At 36.5% G+C, this 24,045-nt stretch overlaps 3 protein-coding genes across 12 annotated transcripts in view; 2 read left to right on the top strand and 1 right to left on the bottom strand.

Annotated features, from left to right (window-relative positions):
• RMP64 (ribonuclease MRP subunit p64) overlaps nt 1-8,764 on the top strand; it is a 13,900-nt gene extending 5,136 nt beyond the window's left edge. For 5 of the 7 annotated variants that reach the window (XM_073893421.1, XM_025874265.2, XM_073893444.1 and 2 more), the window contains 7 exons: nt 562-641; nt 1,030-1,161; nt 1,573-1,650; nt 2,545-2,906; nt 3,053-3,114; nt 5,850-6,103; nt 8,124-8,764. In XM_073893421.1, the coding sequence (XP_073749522.1) occupies nt 562-641; nt 1,030-1,161; nt 1,573-1,650; nt 2,545-2,906; nt 3,053-3,114; nt 5,850-6,103; nt 8,124-8,586 (1,431 nt within the window). In that variant the 3' untranslated portion in view covers nt 8,587-8,764. The other 2 variants (XM_025874279.2, XM_073893447.1) reach the window with 2 other exon arrangements.
• GTPBP8 (GTP binding protein 8) lies at nt 3,109-24,045 on the bottom strand. 3 transcript variants are annotated; one of them, XM_025874308.2, is made up of 6 exons: nt 23,663-24,045; nt 21,959-22,057; nt 20,086-20,216; nt 18,796-18,895; nt 16,732-16,850; nt 3,109-3,940 (listed from the first exon to the last, which is right to left on the bottom strand). In XM_025874308.2, the coding sequence occupies exons 1-6, from the start codon at nt 23,996-23,998 to the stop codon at nt 3,916-3,918; spliced, it is 810 nt and encodes a 269-aa protein (XP_025730093.1). In that variant the 5' UTR covers nt 23,999-24,045; the 3' UTR covers nt 3,109-3,915. The 3 variants fall into 3 exon arrangements, with proteins under 3 accessions (XP_025730093.1, XP_025730077.1, XP_025730084.1); XM_025874292.2 differs by lacking the exon at nt 3,109-3,940 and adding an exon at nt 6,693-12,018 and having other exon boundaries at nt 23,663-24,043; XM_025874299.2 differs by lacking the exon at nt 3,109-3,940 and adding an exon at nt 12,036-16,546 and having other exon boundaries at nt 23,663-24,044.
• The window catches only part of LOC112819350 (cell surface glycoprotein CD200 receptor 1-like), a 50,280-nt gene continuing 50,067 nt past the window's right edge, over nt 23,833-24,045 (top strand). For both annotated transcript variants that reach the window (XM_073893461.1, XM_073893456.1), the window contains exon 1: nt 23,833-23,969. The gene's annotated coding sequence lies outside the window, so the exon portion shown is untranslated. The remainder of the gene's footprint in view (nt 23,970-24,045) is intronic.

Here is a 24,045-nt window from a genome sequence, read left to right as displayed (position 1 = left end):
ATTTTAGTATTTAAAAATTTATATGTCTTCTTATTTTTACTACTAGATTTTTAGCAACAAGAGAATGGGAAGTGTCTTATATACTATTTTATTTCCCAGCATGCCTTGCATATAGTAGGTGTTCAGTATACTTTTGTAAAGTGAATAAACCAATCACTTCCCTCATTTCTGTGGCCATTTACAAACTGCTGAAATTTAGCGCTTAATTAATTTACTCTCTTGTTTTAATAGTTTCATTATTAGAAAGTGTGTTGCTTCAGAAAAATCTTGAGAATAATCTCATACTTAGTTCGGTGCCGTTTATAGCATCAAGCACATCCTGACATATAGTAAATTCCTAGTTATAACCTGATTTGAGAAATTTGTTTGGCTGGGTTAATTTCAAATCTTTAAGGAGGGGCAATTGCCTTTGAGCTACAGATTACTTTACCCTAAAACAGAGGTATTCCCTTGTGTTGAGTGTATTTCCATACTTTGAACTTTTGCATTTCTTTGCTTTCCTGGTCCTATCAGTGGCCATGTCTGTATTATATGAATTTGAGCTGCTCTTCCCTCTCTCAGGTTGAACAATGTTTAAAACGTTTGAAAAACATGGATTTGGAGGGTTCAATTCAACATCTGTCTGAGTTGTTTTCTTCCAAGTAAGTGGTCCAGTTGCTTTGTGATGGGTTGTGTGGTGGGCTGGGAACTCATGCTCTTCAATGTGATCTCCCTTTGGACTTTTCTTTGCCTGGTGTTGGGATATAACCCAACTGAGGAGCTTTACAAATTTTGTTTTAATAAGGGGCACCTGGTATTTGTGATAGTCTTTCCTCTGTTGGCTTGGAGGGACTGGCATGACACTGAAATCTGGGTCAAGATAGATTATATTGAAACATTGTTGTCTATCAACTCCAGCGAATTATTATTGAACATAACTACTTCAGATTGGGCTTCCAGCTCATCTGGAGTGCTTGAAAACTGCTGTGTAAGTGCTTTATAAGTAATGAACTTTAAGAATGAAAATAACATTCTTTTCCATTTTTGAAGTGAAAACCAGCCTGTAACTACCAAAGCATGTGTCATTCCCAGCCAACCGGTGGTTGAGCTGGTGCTCATGAAGATTTTGGGAGCCTGCAAGTTGTTACTTCGCTTCTTGGACTGTTGCTGCAAGACATTTCTGTATCCTTGATCAACTGAAATGCTTTCCTCTGAATTGGAATTGTTTGGATATATTTAATAGTATTACTGTTTGAAAGCTAGGAGATTTGTAAAAGTTATAACGTATTCTTAAAATTTTGCTTCTTGGCCTCCTTTTCCTAGGAATTGCCTGATACAGCCATTGCCAGAGACTGCTGGTCTCCATCTAGCATGTATTATCCTAAGGGCACTGACAGAAATTCTTAATCATAGAAGCTAACTAATGAGAACTCTAGCAGAGTGTGTATTACTTTGTTTCCATGATTGAAATAGAATGTTTTAAAGCTTTAATTTCTTCAAGAAAATTGTTTCCCATCTGTTTCTTTCATAAATGTAACTTGTAAAATCCAAATTACTTTGGTTTTGTTTTCCAACTTTAATTTGATTCTCCAGCTTGACTGTGAAACACCTTGGCTTACAAGAATTCATTATTTTAAACCTTGTGATGGTTGGGCTGGTGAGCAGGTTATGGTATGTATGTATGTACCTTTGAAGTCCATCATTTCTTTTTCATCTAACTCAGCCTAGGTTTTCATATTTGTTTTCCCATGGGATGCTGATGGTGCAGGGGTTCCATTTCTTCAGTTGATTGGAGTTTACTTGGGGTGGATTGGGAACCTAAGTATTGATGGTTAGGTCTTTGATGTCTTATCCTGGGTCTCTCAAGTACTATTTCCAATCATCTTGTTTATTCTGTTTATTCTTAGAGATAACATTAGAATTACTAACTAACAGCTCACATATTATTCTTTTCTGGAATGAAAATAGCTTTATTTTTTGCTGATTATAACAATATTACATGCTTATTTTAAGACATTCCAAAAGAACAGAGAAGATGTGCAGAACCTGAAACCTGCCTAAAATCTCACCATGTAGCTAAAACCTTATACATAAGATATTGATGCATATCCTTGAGACATCTTCCTGTGGAGTACTTTATTTAGTTTTAGTAACATTTTGTACTTGGATTTTTCTGTTTGGGCTGGACTAATCTGGCTCTTCACAAATATGTGCTAGAGCATTTTTTTTTAATAAAGTTTTTTTTTTAAAGATTTTTATTTATTTATTTGAGAGAGAAAGAATGAGAGAGAGAGAGCAGGAGAGGGGGAGGGTCAGAGGGAGAAGCAGACTCCCCGCTGAGCGGGGAGCCCCATGCGAGACTCGATCCTAGGACTCCGGGATCATGACCTGAGCCGAAGGCAGTCGCTTAACCAACTGAGCCACCTGGGCGCCCGCGCTAGAGCCTTTTTTATCTATAGTGGCAGACAGATAGACATTTATTTTCAGCTTTGAATCTGTTGTGGTTATTAAATAATCTGCAAATTATAATTACTGGCTAATTCATGACCTCCTCTCTTTTTCTAGGGTTCTCTATAAAGGTGTTTTGAAAAGGCTGACTTCTTTATATGAGCCATTGTTCAGATTGCTTCAAGAGGTCTCTAGGATTCAACCACTGCCTTACTTCAAAGATTTTACTTTTCCCTCTGATATTGCTGAATTTTTAGGACAGCCCTATTTTGAAGTTTTTAAGAAAAAAGTGCCTACAGCTTTTGCAGCTAAAGGAGTAACTAAATTGTTAAATAAACTGTTTTTAACAAAAGAGCAATCACCAAGGTCTAGCAAAGAAACTGTACTCAGAATTTCCAAAAAAGCTAAACAAATGAGGATCAATACCCAGAATAATGTGGATCTTGGACAGCCCGTACAGAATAAGAGAATCTTCAAAGGTAATTTGCTTTTATATAGCAAACTCTTATAATTCCCTTTATTTCTTTTCTAGTAATTTGGCAAGAAATGTCATATACTTAAGAATTCATTGATTTGAAAATGGTATGCCTAAGTTTTTGTATCTGTGGTCTCTCCATCTCTACAGAAAAGTCATCAGAATTTGATGTGAGAGCTTTCTGCAAACAGCTGAAACACAAAGCTATTCAGGTTTGTCTGGCTTATATTACTATGGCTTATGATTTCTGCTAATTTGTAGAGTAGATGCCATTTGCCTAGGGCAAAGATTGAATCTCTGTTTTTATCCCCAGCTCTCAGCATAATGCCACCTTAGTTTTCAGCCTATGCTTCTGAATGAATAGAGGCACTCCCAAGGGACTGAGTGCATCCAATAAATTCGGGTTAGAGAATGCCTTCAAAAACATCTTACTCAGTTTCACTAGAATTTTAAAGCGTCCCTAGGATCCATTGTAGGTGCGGATTGTATTAACAGTATGAGCTTTGGGGGTGCCTGGGTTGCTCAGTCAGTTGAGCGTCTGACTCTTGATTTTGCCTCAGGTCATGATCTCGGGGTCCTGGGATTAAGCGCCGCATAAGCTCTGTGCTCAGTGTGGAATCTGCTTGTCCCTCTCCTTCCCTCTCTGCTTCAGCCCCCAGCTCATGCTCGCTTGCTCTCTCACTCTCTCAAATAAATGCATAAAATCTTAAAAAGTAAAGAGTATGAGCATGTAGTCAGAAATGGTTTGAGTCCTGGCTTTAGTTGGTACTAGCTGTGTGACCTTAAGTTTCTTGACCTGCCCACACCTCTTTTTTCTAATATAGTATGCCCCCCATAGGGTTATGCAGTTTTCATGCATGTAGTCTTTGGCACAGAGTCTGGAGTATGGTAAGCATTTAACTGTGGTCGGATGTTATTAGCTGTTATCATTGTTACTGTCATCCTCATCTTTTGTCATGAGGCTTCTCTTTCTTTCCCGGTTAGGCTTCAAGCTTTAACATGATTCCTTTTAGTCAGTGTCTAAATTCTGTTCTGGACCTAGCAACAGATAAGTAAAGTACATGAGTGTCACCCACTTTGATGTGGTAATTACTTGACTTCTGTTACCATCTGTCCTTCTCAGATTGTTTTCTCCTGGTTTCCTGCATGGATTACTTCTTCTTTTCTATTTAAGAATTCTTAATCATTTCTGTTAAGTCAAAGTTCTTTCTTGAATGTTTACAGGGATTCTAGCTTGGATTTATATTCTATCCAATTTATGAGTTCTGGAGGGAGGAATCATCATCATCGTCCTAATAATAGCTAATACAGATATTGCATTTACTTTTGAAATGCTTTATGTGTGTTAATTCCTACAATCCTTGCAAAAGCCCTGTGAGGTTGGTGCTATTATTACTGTTTCCATAGTTCAGATGAGAAAAATTGAGGCCTAGAAAGGACAAGGAACTTGCTCAGGACACACCACAAGTACAGGGCAGTGCTGGGATTTGAACACAGGCAGTCTGGTTTCACAGTCTGTGTTTTTTTTTTTTTTTTAGATTTTATTTATTTATTTTTTTAAGATTTTATTTATTTATTCATGAGAGACAGAGGGAGAGAGTGGGAGGGAGAGAGAGAGAGAGAAGCAGAGGGAGAAGCAGGCTACCAAGGAGCAGGGAGCCCGATGCGGGACTCGATCCCAGGACCCTGGGATCATGACCTGAGCCGAAGGCAGACGCTTAACCATCTGAGCCACCCAGGGGCCCCTCACAGTCTGTGTTCTTTACCATTATATCAATCCCCCAAATTGTTTTGTCAACTCTGTCTCAAGAACTATGGTTCTCTGACCCTTGAAAGTTCTGCAGTCCATCCAGCTGTTCCTGGGTGAGCTGGTTTTAAAGCTGGTTGATTGGTCAGCAGCCCTTGTTCATGACTAATCACTACCACAGTTTTAGCAATTAGCACTAACATGCTCAGCTTGCTTCTAAGGTCAAATTTCTTTTACTGATCACCAATGCAAAGTATTGATAGGTCTCTACTTTTATATTTTCTACTACTTTTTAATGTTTTTCTTGAAACAAGAAATTTGGAAGAAGTTTTGAATGAAGGATGAAAGCAGACCTAGTAAGTGGCATATTTTCGTAAACAATGAAAGCTGCTACAATTCAGACTCTACTTGACATAGAAGGATGGGGTTGAAGAGACAAAGGTGCCACATCAAAAGATGGTTGAATTAGAAGTGTTGCTCAGTTAAGCATTTTTAACATACATTCAGCATCATCCCTGTCTTCATGTGTTTTCAGTAACATTTATGACCTATCACTGAGGAGGGAAACTCAGGGTATGGAAATAAGTGAAAAACAAATTTGTGGTAGTCTAGTAGTATCAAGGAAAAGGGCTCGTCAGCCATTTTTTTTTCCTCTACCAGATAGACTTTGACCAGTATTTATTCATGTAGAGTTTCATTCTTATGTATAGATTAAATAGATCTTTGTTAGAATATTTATGTTTCCCATCTGAATTCAGTTATAGATGGGATCTGTTGTTGCATAGAGGGGGTAAAAAAAATCTTGTGTTAGGAGCGGTGGATAAAAAATTAGGTTTTGTTTTTTTTAAATTTAAATTCAATTAGCCAACATTAGTTTCAGATGTAGAGTTCAGTAATTCATCAGTTGCGTATAACACCCAGGGCTCATCACATCACATGCCCTTCTTAATGCCCACCCCTCTCCCCTCCAGCAACCCTGTTTGTTTCCTATAGTTAAGAGTCTCTCATGGTTTGTCCTCCTCTCTGATGGCTTCTTGTTAAGTTTTTTAATACAAAGGAAAGTACAGTGAGCTTTAAAAAACCTTTCTTTTAAAAAGACATTTTCTACTTTTCATAGTCAGTGAGTCAACTTTTCTGTTGTTATATATTTATACATCAGTACCAAATCCAATATATTTTTCTCACCTTTCCATGTTTCAGGAGACCAAATTTAAATGTTCTCAGTCCAAAGTAAAGGCAACCAAACGTTCTTCTCAGAAAGCAACAGGAACTCCCTGTGCCAAAAGTTTTGTGCAAAGATTTCGAGAGGCTGAGAGTTTCACTCAACTTTCTGAAGAAATTCAAACAGCAATTTTGTGGTGCAGGAGCAAAAAACTCAAGGCTCAGGCCTCCTTTCTGGGTAACAAACTTCTTAAAAGTAACCGGCTTAAACATGTGGAAGCTCAAGGCTATAGGTAGGTATATAATAAGAATTATATTCCTTTACTTTTTCTGTTGTATAGGGCAAAAGTATATACAAGTCAGCTTTTTAAAAAATGGGATGGCCAGTAGCCCTAGGGTGGCTAAAAGAAGGATCTATTCAAACTGCAATTTTGTTTGCCTTTGTTGGGCACAGCTGTATCACTGGGAAGAAGAAAGTTAACTTGGTTAATTGGATTTATTCATTTATGTTCTTCACCATTCCATTTGTTCCTTCAGAAAGCCTTAGGAGTGTTTGTGGTACGCTAAGCCTGGGGATACATTGTGTAAGACTTAATCCTCATGGAGCACTAACTCTTCACTCTTGCTCTAGTAGGAGAGACAGCCAGTCTGCCCACAGCTTCAGGGCAGCAGGATGAGGGTGTGAGAGCAGAAGGGTCTGCCTTTTACAAGGACACACACCAGACTCTGGGCTTAGGGTCAAGTAATGTTTGTTCATGGGTGCCAGACTCCCCATGTATTGATTTCTTCCTTTTCCTCTGATTCTTAGATTCACAGAACTGCTTAAGGATGGTTTTCTTTGTGAAGCAGTATTACTTGAAGCATTACAATGAAGTTAGACACTTCAGGGTTTTATATTTTTATTGAGAAACTAATAGATGCCCATGGTAACAATTTTAGACACAAATGGCTGTAAAGATCAACAAAAACAAGTTTTGATTAAGAGTTGTGGGAGAAGTTAAGTATTCCTAAGAAATGAATTGTTGGAAGGGTTTCTACATTAGGGTCCTTTAAAGACCTGTAGCCATCTAAAGAGGAACTATTCTAGGGTGGGAACTCAGCCCAAGATGGAAAAGGGGTAGATGAGACAAAGATGACAATAATTAAGAGTTAGTGAGAAGGGTAACAAAGTGGTATTTGGTTAAACCATTATTCCCTTCCCCACAAAAATAACTGTTCTTTCGTACTGCCCTGTTTTGCTGTTTCAATATGTTATACTTACAGTACATTTTAAATTTGCTTAATGTCCATGATAACTCTCTGAGGTAGGCAGTATTATTCCCATTTTGTAGCTGAGGACATAGGGAATTTTGCTCAGATTGTTACAGCTGGAGATCCAGAATTCAATTCAGATCCTCTGATTCTTCTGTTTTCATTTTTTTCTATTTCCATTTCAGTTAGGAGGTACACTTACCCTCTCCCCACTTAAAAATCACCACTTAGAGTAAACAAGAAAAGGGTATGAAACTGATCTTGAATTACTACATTATAAAGGAGTTTCCTCAAAGTTATGTATTTATTTAAAAAGGAAAAGGGGAGAGTGAGGGGGTAGAAGTTACAGGCCCATGCAAATCTTTTGAAATCTATCACAAACAGTGAGGCAGTTAGCAAGGTACTGATGTACCTTGTCGCAGTATACCTTATTCAGAAGCAAAACACCTAAAATGATCAGCTGTTTGAGTTCTGAATTCCCACACTTGAGGAAGATATATGAATCACGATTAGGGCAGCCCAAGGTGTCAGGTGGTCTATGCCAGAAGCTCTGTCTTCTCATTCTTAGATAAACTCCCTCCCTCACCTTGATTCCTTTTCCTTTGTTCCCTCCCTGATAAACATGAAGTTGTTTATCCAGATATGGATTAATGCATCCAGGCAGATGGTTCTCTTTGTGATATATCCTTTCCCCAGTCCACTCCTATTACACTACGGACAGTTTAGCGGTTATCAGGGAGAGACTCTGACACTAAAGTGTGCAGGTATCTCACCATTCAGCTACCTTGCCAGGCAGTTGTAGGAGGTACTTTACTTTGGGAACATAATGGGGACATACTTGGCTAGTCTGAATCAAAGGGAAGCTCTGCTCTGAAAACACAGATTTGGGTTGAAGCTCCTATTTTCGTATTTCTTGTGATAATTCTGGGGTTGTACACAGGCATAGGACTTGTAAATAAATTGTGTACTTTTCTTTTGGGAGTTGGTAAAAAGGAGACAAAAGTTTTTGAAAATGTCTTTGTGTCTTAATCCCAGATTTTTCCTTTCTCTTGTCCTTTAAAGTTTGCCGAAGAAACTAGAATGCATAAAAACATCTATTTGCAACTGCCTCCTTCGTGGCTCAGGAATCAAAACTTCAAAGCATCATGTGAGCCGAAGAAGATCTCAGAATAGATTTTTACTGGAACAGAGGAAACTACAGAGAAAGTTGCAGTTGACTCTTTCAGAGGCAATTCAGCCATCCCCTCAAGGGACTCAGAATGCTACAGATAGTAGTAAATGGAGACTCTCGCACTGTACAGTTCATAGAACTGATCTCTACCCTAACAGTAATCACTTCTTGAGTAGCAGAGTTTCAAATCCTGTCATACAAACTAAAGAGAAACAAATTCATGAAAACCTTACAGGAAGCAATGAAAATGAAACTGATTCATGGACAGTGATGCAAATGAACAAACATAATACATCAGGAACCATTAAGGAGACAGATGACATTGATGATATTTTTGCTCAAATGGGAGTTTAGATGCTCATTTGTGAGACATTTAAGTGCTTAACAAACTGGTCCAGTGTCCTGTTGTTTTACATGGAACTGCTGAAAAAAAATCTGGAAAGACTTGGAAGTACCACTTGGACTCAGAGATGAGCTACCTTAGTGTGACATTGTACGGCAGTTCATTTCAGTTCAATAAACATTTATAGTAGCTCTGTGTCATTTAACTGACAAGTATTTGAATATTAAATAGTCAGATTTTGAGTTTGACTTTGTACCAGGTGTTAAGATGAAAAAAATCTACCATATCCTGTCCTTGAAAAGCAGATATAATTCCTTGATTAAAGCTGTAAAACAGCTGTCCCTGAAAAACAGAATAATTTTATGATTTACCAGGGAATTAAGAACTGAGTAATTAGGTTTATAAAAACCTACTGTGTCTTAGGGTATATGGGGAGTCAGGTGGGGTTGGAAGTATCAAGGAGTGCTTAAAAGGTCACTTTGGTCTTAACTGGCTCCATTGTAGATAAACTCATCTCCAAAAACCAAGATTTGTAGCTTCTCCTGGTTGTGCTGTCTTGATTATAAATTAGAATTGATCATCACAAGGATCTAAAAAGTTTTGCCACTAACTGTATTCTCAGGGACTGGTCACTACCATATTTCACTTCATTTGTTTACCTTATCTCACAGGAGGGCATATTAAAATGCTTTTGGAGTTCTCCAAAAGCTTTTGGGTTTTTTTCTGGTTTACTTATTTGGGTGCTAGTGACTGATTCCAAATAAACTTTTTTTCCAGAAAGGATGTAAGGTGACATGTGGTTATACATGATACACAAACAGGATAACAAAGTAGAAGCAGATAAAGTTAAATAAAAAAATATAGCTTAGTTGATACAAAACAGACCCAGGAGTGAGGCCACACATTAAATCTATAATTTAATGCTGATGCTGTCATCTGGTATTTTTATATTGTTTGTACCATTGCTCAGAGGGTAAATCTTACATATTTTCAAATATTCTAGTTTACTAGAATTAGGTCAGTAAGCTTCTATTTGTTAAGAAGGTTGTAGCCTTAAGTTTTATGTTATATGTAGATATATAGAAAAATAAAACAGTGCCCCAGTATATACTGCACCCTTGTTTCCCTTGGCCATCCTTAATCTGTTTCCGTTCCATTCTTTATCTGGCCTTGTTCTTTCTGAGATAATGACCTGAGCTGAAATCAAGAGTTGCATGATTTTCCCACTTATCTATACTGGTGGTTCTGATACCTTAGGCTGTTTTGAGAATCACTTGGTGGGTTGTTTAAAATGCAGATTACCTTCTGAAGAGACTGATAAACACAGCCAGGGCATGGCTTCCTTCTTTCTGAAACCTTGCTAAACATCCTGATTTACTTCAAAGTCCTTAATAAATAGCCTGGGTGGCTCAGTTGGTTAAGCATGCAATTCTTGATTTCAGCTCAGGTCATTATCTCAGGGTTGTGAGATTGAGCCCCACAGTGGGTTCCGAGCTGAATGTGGAAACTGCTTAAGGTTCTCTTTTTTTTCCCTCTCCCTCTGCGCCCCCTCCCCCCCACCAAAAAAGAAAAAAAAACTGTTAGTGTCATCATCGTGAATACCAATTTTACTGCTCTGGTAGCATTAAAACACTCAGGTCATTCATAAGAGCACTGTGGTGAGACCTCCCATGCCAAATCCTCTTGGCCTTAGTTCAGCCACACCTGTAGCAACCAGTTTCCAATAGGAGTGGACAACTGCACTTTGCCTCCTGTTCCAAAGACCTCTCTCTTCCTGCTCCTTCTGACAAGTTGCAGGAACTGCTTGGCACTTAGGCATGCACAAGCTGGAAGAAGTGTGGAGCCACCTTCTCCCTACTTCAAAGACAACTCAGAGGCACATTTCCTAAGGCTCCCCAGAAAGTCCCTCAAGATCAAGACTAGTACCTATGTGATGTCCAACTCCTGCATCCTTGATTGACTTTCCTTTCTTCTGTTTCCTTTCTCCATCACTCCTGTACCCTGGGATCACTTCCCAAATAAACGACTGCATGCAAACTTCTGTTTTGGGCTCTGCTCTGAGAAGAACCACGGCTAAGACAAGCAGTAAAGTACCACTGGCAAGCAAAATGATGACTTCTAAGATTAGTCTATTGTAACCATATATTTTACTTTGTGAATACCTACATAAAGTTTTTTGTTTCTTTTTTAAAACACTGCTGGTTAGAATAGACCAAGGCTATCAACTATAAAGCTGGAAACATAATCGAATTCCCTAAAAAAGCCACAAACTTGTTTTACAGCCTTAAGTTTTTATCCAGGGCTACTGCTATAATTTTTTAGTATTCAGCCTCACTTTGAAAAGCTAAGCCACTTACATGAATAGGTCAGTAGCATCTTCATAAAAATCTTTTCTGTTAACTTTAGGTCAAAGTAAGGCTTTATCTTTCCATTCTGAATCTTATTGTACAATTCTAAACTGGTCCATCAACTTTTTCTGCTTTTTGCAAATATCAGTGTTCTCACTTAAAACTAGTTCTTGGTTTTTGTCTTTCACTAGAGAAAATGTTACCACCTCTATGACAAGAGGTTTTCTGTGATAAATCTGAATTTTGCTGTATTCTTGGTTGGTTTCACTTTACAAATATATAGAGTATACAGATATCTTTTACACATACAATACTATTTTAACTTCTATAAGCTTTGTGAGTTATAAATGAAGGGCAGAGAAATCAAGTAATTTGCCCAAGACCCAATATAATAAATATTAGAACTGGAACTTAAATTCTGGTCTTCTGATTCTAAATCCTGTGTTCACTTGAAGGTGAATGATCCCAGTCTGAAATGACTGATGTTTCCAGCATGGACTGACTGAACTTTTATCAAGAATATTTTTTTTTATATTCAAATAAGGACTCAGAAAAAAAGATAAATTATAGGCATAGAGAGAAGCATTTATCTTCCATCTACCTATAAATGCTTAACAGAAAAGTAGCCCCTTTTTTTACCTAGTCCATTTTAATCCTTAAATATACATAATAGACATTGTCTTTAAAAGACAAAAGCCCAATAAAAACAGGGCAAATCCTTCTCTACATAGTAATAGGTTTTCACATAATGGACTTCTATATGCTCTTGTTTGTCAATATGTTAAAATAGAAACACTGTTAAAATAGGAACAGTATCTGTTCTAATGAACTGGATAATTTATTTATAAACTTTTTTTTTCCCCAGCACAAATTCATTCTTGCTTTGGGAAGATGCAGGTTTTAAAGATGAAATTATCCTTCTGGAAATTATAGATACACAATATTTAAAACAAAGTTGAAATTCTATATGTTCAACTCCAGTTGGCAAAAAGAATTTTGAATCTTCAGCTAAACTAGAGGCCATTAGTCTTAAGATTTCCTGTTATATTCGCTATAAAGCATCTCAACAGATGGATTCCAGAATAGGTCACAGAACTGTGAAAAGAAAAGAAAAATTTTCTTCTTTACTTCAGATATAGTAACATATCTGAATTCATCTAACTTAAAAACTGCTTAAAAACTCTTGAGTTCCACGTATGAAACTGAATGTCTTAATTTGTTCTACCTTTCCTCTTCCGTCAGCCTCTTGTATTCGAAATCTGATGATCCACATTATCTGATCAATTTCCTTCAGGATCCCAAAAATTTCACCAAATCTACTACTTTGCCTTTTATTAACCAGACTAAGTTTTTTTTTTTTTAAATTGAGGTATAATTGACACATAACATTAGCTTCAGTTGTACAACATAATGATTAGATACTTGTATACATTGTAAAATGATAGCAGTAAAGTCTAGTTAACATCTGTCATCAGGCATAATTATAATTTTTCCTTTTCTTGTGATGAGGACTTTTAAGATCTGCTCTCAGCAACTTTCAAATATGCAATACAGTATAATTGTCACCATGCTGTATATCTCAATGACTTGATTATTTTATAACTGGAAGTTTGTACCTTTTGATCCCCATCACCCATATCTCCTATCCCCCAACCTCCACCTCTAACCACCACCAATCTCTGTATCTATGATTTTGCTTTTTTGTTGTTTTTCAAATTCCACATATAAGTGAGATCATATGGTATTTGTCTTTTCTGCTTATTTCATTCAGTATAATCCCCTCAAAATCCACCCATGTTGTCACAAATGGCAATATTTCATTCTTTCTTATGGCTGAATTGTATTCCATTGTGTATACATATATCCACATTTTCTTCGTCCATTCATCTATCAATGGACAGTTAGGCTGTTTCCATATCTTGGCTATTGTAAATAATGCTGCAGTGAATGTGGGGGTGCAGGTATCTTTTTAAATCAGTTTTTGTTTTCTTCAGATAAATACTTGTAAGTGGTATTTTGGGATCATATGGTAGTTCTATTTTCAATTTTTTGAAGAACCTCATACTTTTCCATAGAGTCTGCACTAATTTCATTCCCAACCGTGTACAAGGGTTCCCTTTTCTCCACATTCTCACCAATGCTAGTTATTTCTTGCTTTTTTTTTTTTTTTGCCTTTTTGATAATAGCCATTCCAATAGGTGTGAGGTGGTAATCTCATTGTGGTGGTTTTGATTTGCATTTCCCTGATGGTTAGTGATGCTAAGCATCTTTTCATGTTTTCATCTTTTTCTGTTGGCCATGTGTGTGCATTCTTCAGAAAAATGTCTATTCAGATCCTCTGCCCATTTTTTAATCATTTTTTTTTTTTGCTATTGAGTTGTAGGAGTTATGTATTTCAGATATTAGCCCCTATCAGATACATGATTTGCAAATACTTTCATTCAGGAAGTTGCCTATTCATTTTGTGTGGTTTCCTTTGCTGTGCAGAAGCTTTTTTACAATTCACTGTAGTCCCTTGTGTTTATTTTTGCTATTGTTGCCTTCGCTTTTGGTGTCAACTCCAAAAAATCATTGCCAAGTCTGATGTTAAGGGCCTATGTTTTCTTCTAGGAGTTTTATAGCTTCAGGCCTTACATTCCAGTCCTTAATCCATTTTGAGTTAATTTTTATGTATAATGTAAGACAGTAATCTAAGTTTCATTCTTTTGCATGTAGCTTTCCTGTTTTGCCAACACCAGATATTGAAGACACTGCCCTCTTCCGAATGTGTATTCTTGGCTTCTTTGTCATAGTGACCATATATGTGTGGGATTATTTCTGCCCTCTCTATTCTGTTCCATTGATCTATGTGTCTTTTTTTAATGCCAGTACCATACCTTTTTGATTACTGTTAACTTTATAATATATTGTTTGAAATCAGGGACCATGATACCTTCAGCTTTGTTCTTTCTCAAGATTGCTTTGGTTATTTGTGGTCTTTGGTAGTTCCATACAAATTTTAAGACTGTTCTGTTTCTGTGAAAAATGCTATTGGAATATCTTCTATTTTGCATTTTATTTCCTAGACTAAAAGTTTTGATTTCTTTAGTTTATTCTTCTTGCGACAAAGATTCAACAACCTTGATAATTTAGACCTTTTTTCATCATTTAAAAAAATCATCATCACCATTATTGTGTCTATTATTGTCTACTCATCTTACTATATCCATCCATATGCATCCATCCATTTGTCAGCTGGAAGTGACCACATGGTTTCTCAGGCTACATGGACTTTTATGAATACACTATGATTTTTATGGATACAAGAATCATATATACCTGCATATAAAACAGGTAAAATATTTTCTGCTGTACTCCTAATTCCCTTCTTGATAAAATACAGCATTTTAGACTTTTTGACCAAAGCTGCTTGCTTGAGAACAGCCCATAATGATTTCTGGGTTATAAGTGAAGTTACATAGTTTAAAGGAGAAATACAAGTTGGATTGTCCACACATTAATTATGGCATCTTGAACTCATTTGCAACATTTCTGTCAATGTTGTAATGTGATTTTGTCCTTATTGTCCATTGTCCATTGTCCAATAGAGTCCTTATTGTCCAACAGAGTCCATTGTCTTTGCTTGGAATTCCACTATATAAAAAGCAATTATACTGTACCTACTTACATATTTCTCCCATGACAGTTATAAAGACAGACTGATCCCAGCATCAATTTTTAGGGGCTTTTCACCATTTACACATCTCTACTCAGCTGGGGCAGAGTTCTGACATGAAGTTCAGCATTTAACTTTTGCCAAGCCTTAAAGGCCAAAGCTTGCTGGACTATACTTCCACCTTTCTCCTATAAGGATCATAGGAAGAGAAGGAAATAAAACCTTATTTTATCATAATTATTTCATGAATAGGCCAAACTTCTTTCTGGAGGGACAGACTAGTACTTGGTCATGCACATAAAGCCAAGGAATGTATATAACTCTACTTTCTGAATTGGGTTTTGAGAGCTACAAAGTCCAGTCTGCCAAATTCCTGTATGTGGTCACTATATACAATGAATGCTGAAGTTCTTGAAAGTCACCAGGCTCCTGCATCTCAAGTGCCTTGGTCACTTATGGCAAGTACAATGGCAGCAGTGATTCCAGGGTCATACAGCAGAGAACGCTGACATATCTAAAGAAGGGAATATCTTTAAAAAGTACTGAAAATCTGATACTCTGGGTTGTTGGCCTACCCCTGCTACTTACTGACTTGGCAAGAAAGGAAGCTAACATTTATGATGTGTCTGTGTGTACATCCATTTTATTTGATCCTTCTAACAATCATATTTTTACTAGTGAGAAAACAGACACAGAAAATGAAAAAAGTTGCTTTAAAATCTATAGCCAAGAAGTAGAAGAACCATGCAAAATCAAGGCCATCTGACCCCAAAGCCCATGCTCTTTCTATTTAAACAAATACCTCTCTGCAACTTATTTCATTTCCTTGACCTATAACCGTAGCTGGAAATAGGGATGTTTACTGTGAGGACCAGGTAAGTATTATGAATGATGTAACCTTTCCCAAGACCATCTGTTTTCAGATAGCTCTAGTTGTTCTTAATGTCGAGCCACCGTCTAACCTGATTGATCTGATGGCATGTGGCTCAAAGCTGTGTGGAACTACTGCTAGATCATTCCCTTTTTTGGAACACTATAATTCTATTAATGTAGGTCAAGAAAACATTGTCAGTTTTTCCCCAGCCCCATTAAACTGTTAATTCAAATTCAGCTTATAGTCAACTAAAGATTAATTTTTCCCCAATAAATGCTGCTGTTAAGCCACAGTCCTCTGTCCATCTTATGTTTGTGCTGCATTTTTAGTGATGGTCTCACTTCCTTCTTATTAAACAGTTAAAAGAAACAGCTATTCTTCCATGACAATGCTCAGGGCTCTAAGAAGTAGGATTTCATTCCTGCCCCTAGGAGTCTCCAATATATAAATGGAACACAGACAAATGAACAGGATAAATACTTGAATGAAAGTCAAGGGAGAAGAGCATTTTGTAGGAATGACTGAAAGAAGGATTCTGACAGGCATGTTCATAATTACAAACAATTTAAATGTGATCTGGATTGGTAGGACCTTGAATGACTGATTAGGGGATAGTTTCATATACAACTGTTACTTGGTTTAATTATTTCTCATAGCAAATACCATATTGCTTTCCTCAAAGAAGTTAGAGTAAGAAAATCCTATGGGAATGGCACTATATTTCTGCTCTAGTACAAGGTACTTACCATATCCAAGGTATAAGCTAAAAGTATAGACTCATGTTTCATCACTAAACTCTATCAAATATCTCAAAATTGCCAGCTCTAGAAATAACCATTCTATCTCTACCAATGTTTAATTCTAACTTATAAGAAGCATTTCTTTATATTTGGTCCTTTTAAGGAAAAATTTTTATCCCTCACATCCTGAATGAGCTTTCTACTATAAAGATAATTTGTTTTTCTTGGAAATTGAGAAAAGCATGGTAGTATCTTTATTGTGGCTGTTATTTAGCTGATTTTAAAAAGTAAAAAGTTTTCACTTCTGCTGAGATCTAGGATTGAGCTAGGCTGCAGGGAAGATCCAGCAAGAGCCTGCAGAAGGAAGACAAAATAGAAGGAAGAAAAAAATAAAAGTGCTGATGGGTTGTACCAATAAATCATGGTTAATGCATAGTCTTCCAAACTCCTCTTATTTTAAGTGATACCTCAATTTAAGAAACACTATATAATACTAAAGGATGTTAGTACATAAAGTTATAAAATAATTCAACTCTTACCTTACAGGAAACAACTGAGGAAAACATCCTTGTGTTTCAGTGTCAACAAATTTCTGGATCTGAAGCACTTGTTTTAAAAGATGTCCCCTGGAAGATTTGTCAATTTTTGTTAATACCATCTGTAAGAAAACAAATACTTAAGCATTAGAAATTAAGTCTTTTTTAATATACAGTTTTATACATTTTAACTACAATTTGTTTTTAAAGATTTATTTATTCTAGAGAGAGAATGAGTGCACGGCGGGGGGTGGGGTGGGGAGGGAGAGGGAGAGAGAAACCTTAGCAGACTCTGGCTGAGCAGGGAGCCCCATGTAGGGCTCAATCCCGCAACCCCAAGATCATGACCTGAGCTGAAACCAAGAGTCGGACGCTTAACCAACTACATCACCCAGGCGCCCCTAGCTATACATGTTTAATAACAACTAGATGATCCTTCTAAGTTTCTTAATCTCTCTATACTTATTTTTTCATCTATAAAATAAAAGCAACATTCCCAAAAGGAGTTACCATGAAGATTAAATGAATGAATGTATGCAATGTATAAAGCATATACTACGTGTTTGCTGTTTAAATGGTGCTTTAACTACACAGGGCCAACATATCTTAGATTCAAGACTAGTGAAAAGGACCCTTGAGCCATATTTGCAATTGACATAAAACAAATTTCATGTCACTATATATCTTATGTTAACTAAGACACATAATTTTATTAGGTTGATCCATATAAAATTGCCAACTTATAATCATTTTTGACCTACAAAATGGTTCTGCCTTATATGCAATAATATAAAGGACAAACTAGAAATCAGGCTATTTGTATCTTATATCCACTACAATTATAGGAATGATTACAAAATCAATTAAAAAGTAAAACTTTGACCTTCAGTTTTCCTGGGGAATTTCTATAAAATTAAATTTCCTGACTAATCATTTAGGCTTTTCAGTTATAAAAAATGTTAATGGTAAAAGGAGCGAGAAGCAGAAAGTGTGTGGTTTCTAATGACTTGTGAGTCCCTCCAATTGGGAGTCTTTCCTCATAAGAGCAAATATGCTGATATTTAAAAGGAGAGACATAATTCCTCTATCACAACCTCTTTCCAAAGAAGAAAGTAGTATTTCCTTTGAAACTGAGGAAAATATACAATTTTACAAATTGGTACCTATGATGCCAAATCAGGAATACTATATCACTTAAAATCAGTTTGGCACTCTTGGGTATTTTCTACTATGTGGACTATAATCAAACCTTTGGCTTCTCATACTAACTGTAGTTATAGCTTATGCTTCACAGGGCTTTTGCAAACCCCCAAAATTCCATAATCCGAAGAATACAAAAACTTAGCTGATTAGTAACATGGTTTGATTTGCATTAAACTTCACTGTTACATTTTAGTGGTTTCCTTTTTTTTGAAACCAAATTATAGTCAATGGATTCTTTTCCTTAGAAAGGAACTTTGGAGTGCTATTTTATCTGGAAAACTCACAAAGCAAAGTAAATGTGGATACCAACCTACTAATTTGTATTCTATTCTAGGACAAACAACAGAAAAAAATACTGGTAAGATACTCCCAGAAGAAATATTGTTTTCTTAAAGAATGTAAAAATCTTACCTGTGTGTGCTGGAGCCCGCTATTTTCTTGCAAGGGTTCTTAAACTACAAATTACTTTAGCAAATTTTTCAGTTGCAATTTCATTTACACTTTGATATAAGTAGTATATGCCAAACTGCTGTTAAAGAGCCACTAATATGTTTTAGACAAATTTTATATTGCCATTAAAAAAAATGAAAGGGAAAAGCACTTAGGAACACTAAATGAACAGCTTAAAAATACTTTACTTTGACTATAATTTTGAAAATTTAAGCTGAGAGAAAGAAAAAGAATATAAATACCACAGAACTTATCTACTAATGGCTGATAATCAAAAAAGATTATTTGAGAACTACTCTTGCAGAGACAAGACCTGCTCTCTCATTAAAAAGACACACCCACACAAGCATGTACACATGCATACACACAAACTGGTATTTCCAACAGCAACCATGATTCAAAAGAAATACTTACCACATAAGGTAATGCAAATTCTTCACACATTCCTATGGCAATACTGTCGGTTTTTTGAATTCCGACAACACTATCCACTAACAAAAATGTTCTCATCAAACTATAAGAATGCAGAAATAAAAATTAATGGCAATATCAAATATACTCATTCATTTCTCCCCCTGACCCTCACTATCCTGAGAAATTTTCTTTTGAATAATTTTCACTCCAAAATTTAAAAATTTTTTAGGCAAAAGGAATTCTCAGTTTACTAGAAGTTCATCCTACAATCCAATAAATCTCAATTTCAGTATTTTCAATAACTAAATTTACTAAATATTAATTTATTTCAACAGTTAAGTATTGGACCTAAGATCTTCTGCCTAGGGCTGGACACAAAGATGAGTGAGTCCCTTCCTTTAAAAGCTTGAACTCTAGGGACACCTGGGCGGCTCAGCCCGTTAAACGTCTGCCTTTGGCTCAGGGCATGATCCCAGGGTCCTGGGATTGAGTTCCGCATTGGGCTCCTTGCTCGGCGGGGAGCCTGCTTCTCCCTCTGCCTGCTCTGCCTGCAGTTCCCCCTGCTTGTGCTCTCTCTCTCTCTCTGACAAATAAATGAAAAAAAAAAAAAAAAAAAAAAAGCTTGAACTCTAGTGGGGAAAGAGACATGAACCCAATTAACTATAAGTTATCACAAAAATGTCTAAATTCTCAAATATTAAGAGTAACAGATAAGAGAAACCAGAGACATTATGTTTTGTATTTTTTGTGTGTAAATATTTCATCTTAGTTTCTGTGTAAAGCTACAACAAGCAAGATACTTGTAGATACTTTTTTATATTTCAAAAATTTAATTTTTCTGTATGTTGTGCAATGCTTGAAACATAGAACTGCCATTTGACTACCTATGGAGACAATAAAGATACCATTTACAGAGGGTGTGATATCAGAGGTATTTTTAAAATGTACTGAGGTTTATTTAAATTTAGTAAATACCACATTAACCAATAATTTTTATTTTCAAAATTAGCCACTCACAAGTTTGACATAAGAAAATTAATGAACTCTGCTGAAATACATTTATACTCTTAATTTAGAAAAACTGTTGAATTTAAGATTAAGCTAATCTACAAGAAAAAATTAAGCAAGCAGTACATACCTTGGCCCTAAATATTGTATTGTAGAATATCATGAGAATAAAATGGACTTTCTAAAAGAAGTCACTTGATAATATGGAGTCATAATGTGAAGAATGTTCCATTAATGAAAACATGCTTTTGGATTAAATTTATAAAAAAACATTTTCCTTACTTCCTTCGTTCTTTTAGATAGGTCTCTACCATGTCAACAAAATCTTCGGGAGCTCTATAGCCATAACCTGGCATGTCCACCAATGTAAAATATTTTCCAACTTTGAAAAAATTCATTTTCTTTGTGTGCCCCTGATAAAATAAATGGAAAAATAAAAACTTTCTTAAAATACATCCTTTATATATTTAATGACTCAAAATATTTTTATTCAATCAGCAAATATTTATTAAAAGCCTAAGTGTTCTGAATATAATCCTAGCTGTGCTGATGATGATACAGGAAAAGAATATAGAAGGGAAGTGGCTGGAGATAAGCTTAGAAGATACTACTTCTTCCCTCCAATTCATTTTTAAGAGCATACATATGACCTAAGAAGAACTTTTGATTAGGAATATGTATCCAAAATATGTCAGAGTCTTTTCATTAGCTCTTTCTCAGTGAAAAGTTACCCTATAATGGTGTTACTACATTAGTTAATATTCTCTGATGAATAAAATATCTCCACTTTAAAGAGAAATAAATTATGGCACAGATTGGTTAAACTAAAAATACTTACTGTCAGTCATATAGGTTTTCATAAAACCTAGATGCAAAACCTGATAGTTTATGACACCTAGACTACTGCTTCCCTATTATCAAGATGTTTTGCGTGTTTCATTAGATGGCTTAGTGCTTTCATTAAACCATTTTTTAAAAGCGTGTACAACACCATAAAATATGTGTTAAACTAAAATGATGTAAAGATGACAAAAAGTCATGATTTTGTGTCCAATGACACTATTAATCAGAAAACAAAAGATTAAGATAAACAGCTTAAAGAGTCAATTTTTGGAACTCAGAATGAATATTTTCAGAAGAAAGATTTTATAAAACAGTGCTTAGGTTCCCAATCAGTTGAGATGTCTATCCATAGGAAAATGACAGATTCGGAATGTCAAGAATACATTTCTTCCTCACAGCAGGAAGGGAACCCACCCCACCTAGAAATCAGAGTTTAGCTGTTATTTGGTGAGACAGAGTAGGCCTAAGGATAGGAGATTTAATGAATTACAGTCATCAGCATCAGTGATGGAGCCAGGGAATCAACTATATGAAGAAATGGGGAGGAAGAGAAGACTAGGGAGCTTCATGGAAGGGTTCCAATGCAAAGAAAGTGGGGCAGTGAGCCGTAGGTTGGTGGGAACGTTTTGCCATGGATAGATAATAAGGTGAGGGGAACTGGGGGTGAGTTTTAAGGACACTGTATCTTAGATATTGGTAGTCTGCATCACTGAGAAAGAGTAGAGGAAATTTAAAAAATGACAGAAAAGCTACTACAGCAGACTGGCTGGGATAATCACATAATTTGGCCCTGGGTAAACTGGGGTCTGCCTAATATATATACACTGTCTCTATACCTGCATTTAAGAGACAAGGGGCAGTAAGGGAAGGGAGGGAGAAAGGAGTTAGCAAGATATACAAAATTATAGGAGGGAAAAGCCTCTTCAAAGCAGTTGCCTCTAAAATCAGGGTAGGACTAGATGATCATTCTTAAAGAAGCAAATATAGAATGGCAATAGAACACTTTACTTGGCAACTCTTTGGAAAAGATTTGGACAAAAGATTTCCTCAAGAAACTGGCAAGACAGCTAAAATAAATCCAGACATACTTCCTTCTTCTTCAGGGATATATATACAGGCATCATTAAAATATCTTACTTTACTACTAGTTTCAAAGAAATCACTGTTCTAGGAACTTAGCAAGTATGATTTCTTATACCTCTCAACATTGATTAGTCACTTTAGTCAATTCAGAGATAGTTCAGACATATTTTACATTTCAATATACTGTTTCTTTTATATCCCACCTCCTCAACCCTTTCCTTCAACATACCGGTTTCTTGGAGACTCTGACTTCAACCTCTGGGGCCAGTGAAAATAAGGCTTTTATTAGAGAGGATTTTCCAACATTGCTTCTGCCTATAAAACACACCTATACAAGGAAAAAGAAGATAACTGAGTACTAGGTTTATATATACATTTTTATTATATGTTGTATTAGCTGAAAAAATCTGTCAAACTATTGTCTTGCCTAGCCATGTAAAAAGGTGGCTTATGTTTAGTCGAACCTCAAATTCTAACATATAGCTACTATCTCCTGAATGATTCCCAGTGCCAGGTACTTTTCCAAGCACTTAATATAAATTTTCTTATCTACTTTTTACAACATCCCTATAAGGTAGGTAATATTATTATCCCCATTTTACAAATGATAAAACTAGAGGTAGAGAAATGCTAAGTAACTGGCCCCAAATTATATAGCTGGAAATGGAAGAAGTTGGAATTTAAACTCAGGACATCTATAACCAGAACCTGTGCCTTTAACTACATCATGCTACTCAAGAATATTTGGGACATTTGTTAAGCATTCCATATTTACAAACTTTTTGAAGTTAAGAACTAGATGCATTTCAACAAAACTTATTCTAAAGTACAACTACATGTCTGAAACTGCATTTCCCTATGAACTCCCAGAGTAGACCGTAACACCGTTGTATTTATGAGGTTATTCCTTCCCCTTAACCTCTTGTTCCCATTAAGCTTTTCTCCTTTAGACCTCTACAGTGTAGAAAGGAACATAACGTTCCTGATAATAACCATTAATATACATGACTCCGCTTTTTAACATGGTATTGAAGGGGGTACAATACCAATCAGTGGTTTTAGGTGAAGGTGGTATCACCCTCTGGCCGGGAGGTGTTTTGGAAATCTGGAAGGGCATTAAATTAAATGGCTTTTTATTGAGGTTATTTGAATAACCTCAGGTTATATGAATAGGACTGGGTGGCAGTGGGTGGGGCCAGGGATGCTATATATTTTGCAAGACTGCGGTTAGTCCTTCAACATGAATTGATCTGAGTCCTGCATAAATTTCAAATGCTCTGCCAGATTAAATACAATGATAATATATAAATAAAACTAAATTTTAAGAAACGAATTACACAAAAAGTCCAGTAATTCAGAAATTTCAGTCAAAACACGACGCTATCTCAAAATTATTAAATGACTTACCTACCCCTTAGTTCTATTTAAACTATCATAGCAGTTCTGATTAGAAGGAAAATTTCCACTGCAGTGGTGCAGTGGCAAATGAGCTCTCTAATAAGACATGCATAAAATGCACACTCATGAAATTTCACTAAAGTTGTTTTAAAAAAAACCTACATTGCTGCCATGTATATATAATTATTACTTTTGCACGACAGAAGACTTTGGGTGAAAATTATGTACTGATAAGGATCACCACATTTGTGTAACTATTATACTTTTCATAGTCTTCACTTTGTCTCATTTATGTCGGCATGTTTTCCCCTACATTAATTAAAAAGAAAAAAGATAAAAAGCCATTTAATTTTTTGAACTGGTTTGGGTTTTACAATCCTATAGTCTTGTACATTCATTACCAAAATAAACTATATATGCTTATTTAGTTAAAATAATTACATGCGTCCCCACAAAGCTAGAAAATCTCTCTCGTTCGGTGACGGCAAAATGCCTGCCCGAGGGGTCACGACCTGAGGGCAGCCGTGGCTCTCACCTCAGGGTGGGGGAGGTCCGGGGCGTGGTCGAGACGCACCGCGGAGCTAAGGTACTCGATGCAGTTGCGGCCCGTGGCCGTGAAGACGCTCTCCGCCTTGGAGATGTCCTCCAGACTCGGGTCGAAGGTCTTCACGTGAAGGTCCAACCTCGAGTCTGGTGTGAGCTGCCGCTGGAGTTCCTGTAGTGGGAACGCGAGCTTCGTCATTTGTCTCGTGGGCAACCTGAGAACTTCCGCGAAGGTTTGGAACGTGCTGCAAGCTCGGTTCACGCGCCCCAACGCCGCCAGCGGCTCCAATAGCTTGCCGGTGGGTAGTCGCAAGCCCAGTGCTGTCATTTTCCTCTCCCAGAAGTCCCGCGCTGGGTCTCGCGCCGAGGTCTGGT

Source organism: Callorhinus ursinus, unplaced genomic scaffold (assembly GCF_003265705.2).
Source record: "Callorhinus ursinus isolate GAN/ISIS: 27379988/994484 unplaced genomic scaffold, GSC_fseal_2.0 scaffold1, whole genome shotgun sequence".
Lineage (NCBI taxonomy): Eukaryota > Metazoa > Chordata > Mammalia > Carnivora > Otariidae > Callorhinus > Callorhinus ursinus.
The sequence above is the reverse complement of the archived record's forward strand: the minus strand, read 5'-3'. Positions and strand labels throughout refer to the sequence as shown.

Bases quoted from the DNA above. Each gene is read 5' to 3' on its own strand.
- GTPBP8 (XM_025874292.2), bottom strand. From the start codon at position 23,998: ATGACAGCACTGGGCTTGCGACTACCCACCGGCAAGCTATTGGAGCCG. The intron at 20,217-21,958 runs GTATGTTGAAGG...TTATTTTATCAG, and splicing joins TCAGAGTCTCCAAGAAACCG to GGGCACACAAAGAAAATGAA. The intron at 16,851-18,795 runs GTAAGTATTTCT...GTTTTCTTACAG, and splicing joins AATTTGCATTACCTTATGTG to ATGGTATTAACAAAAATTGA.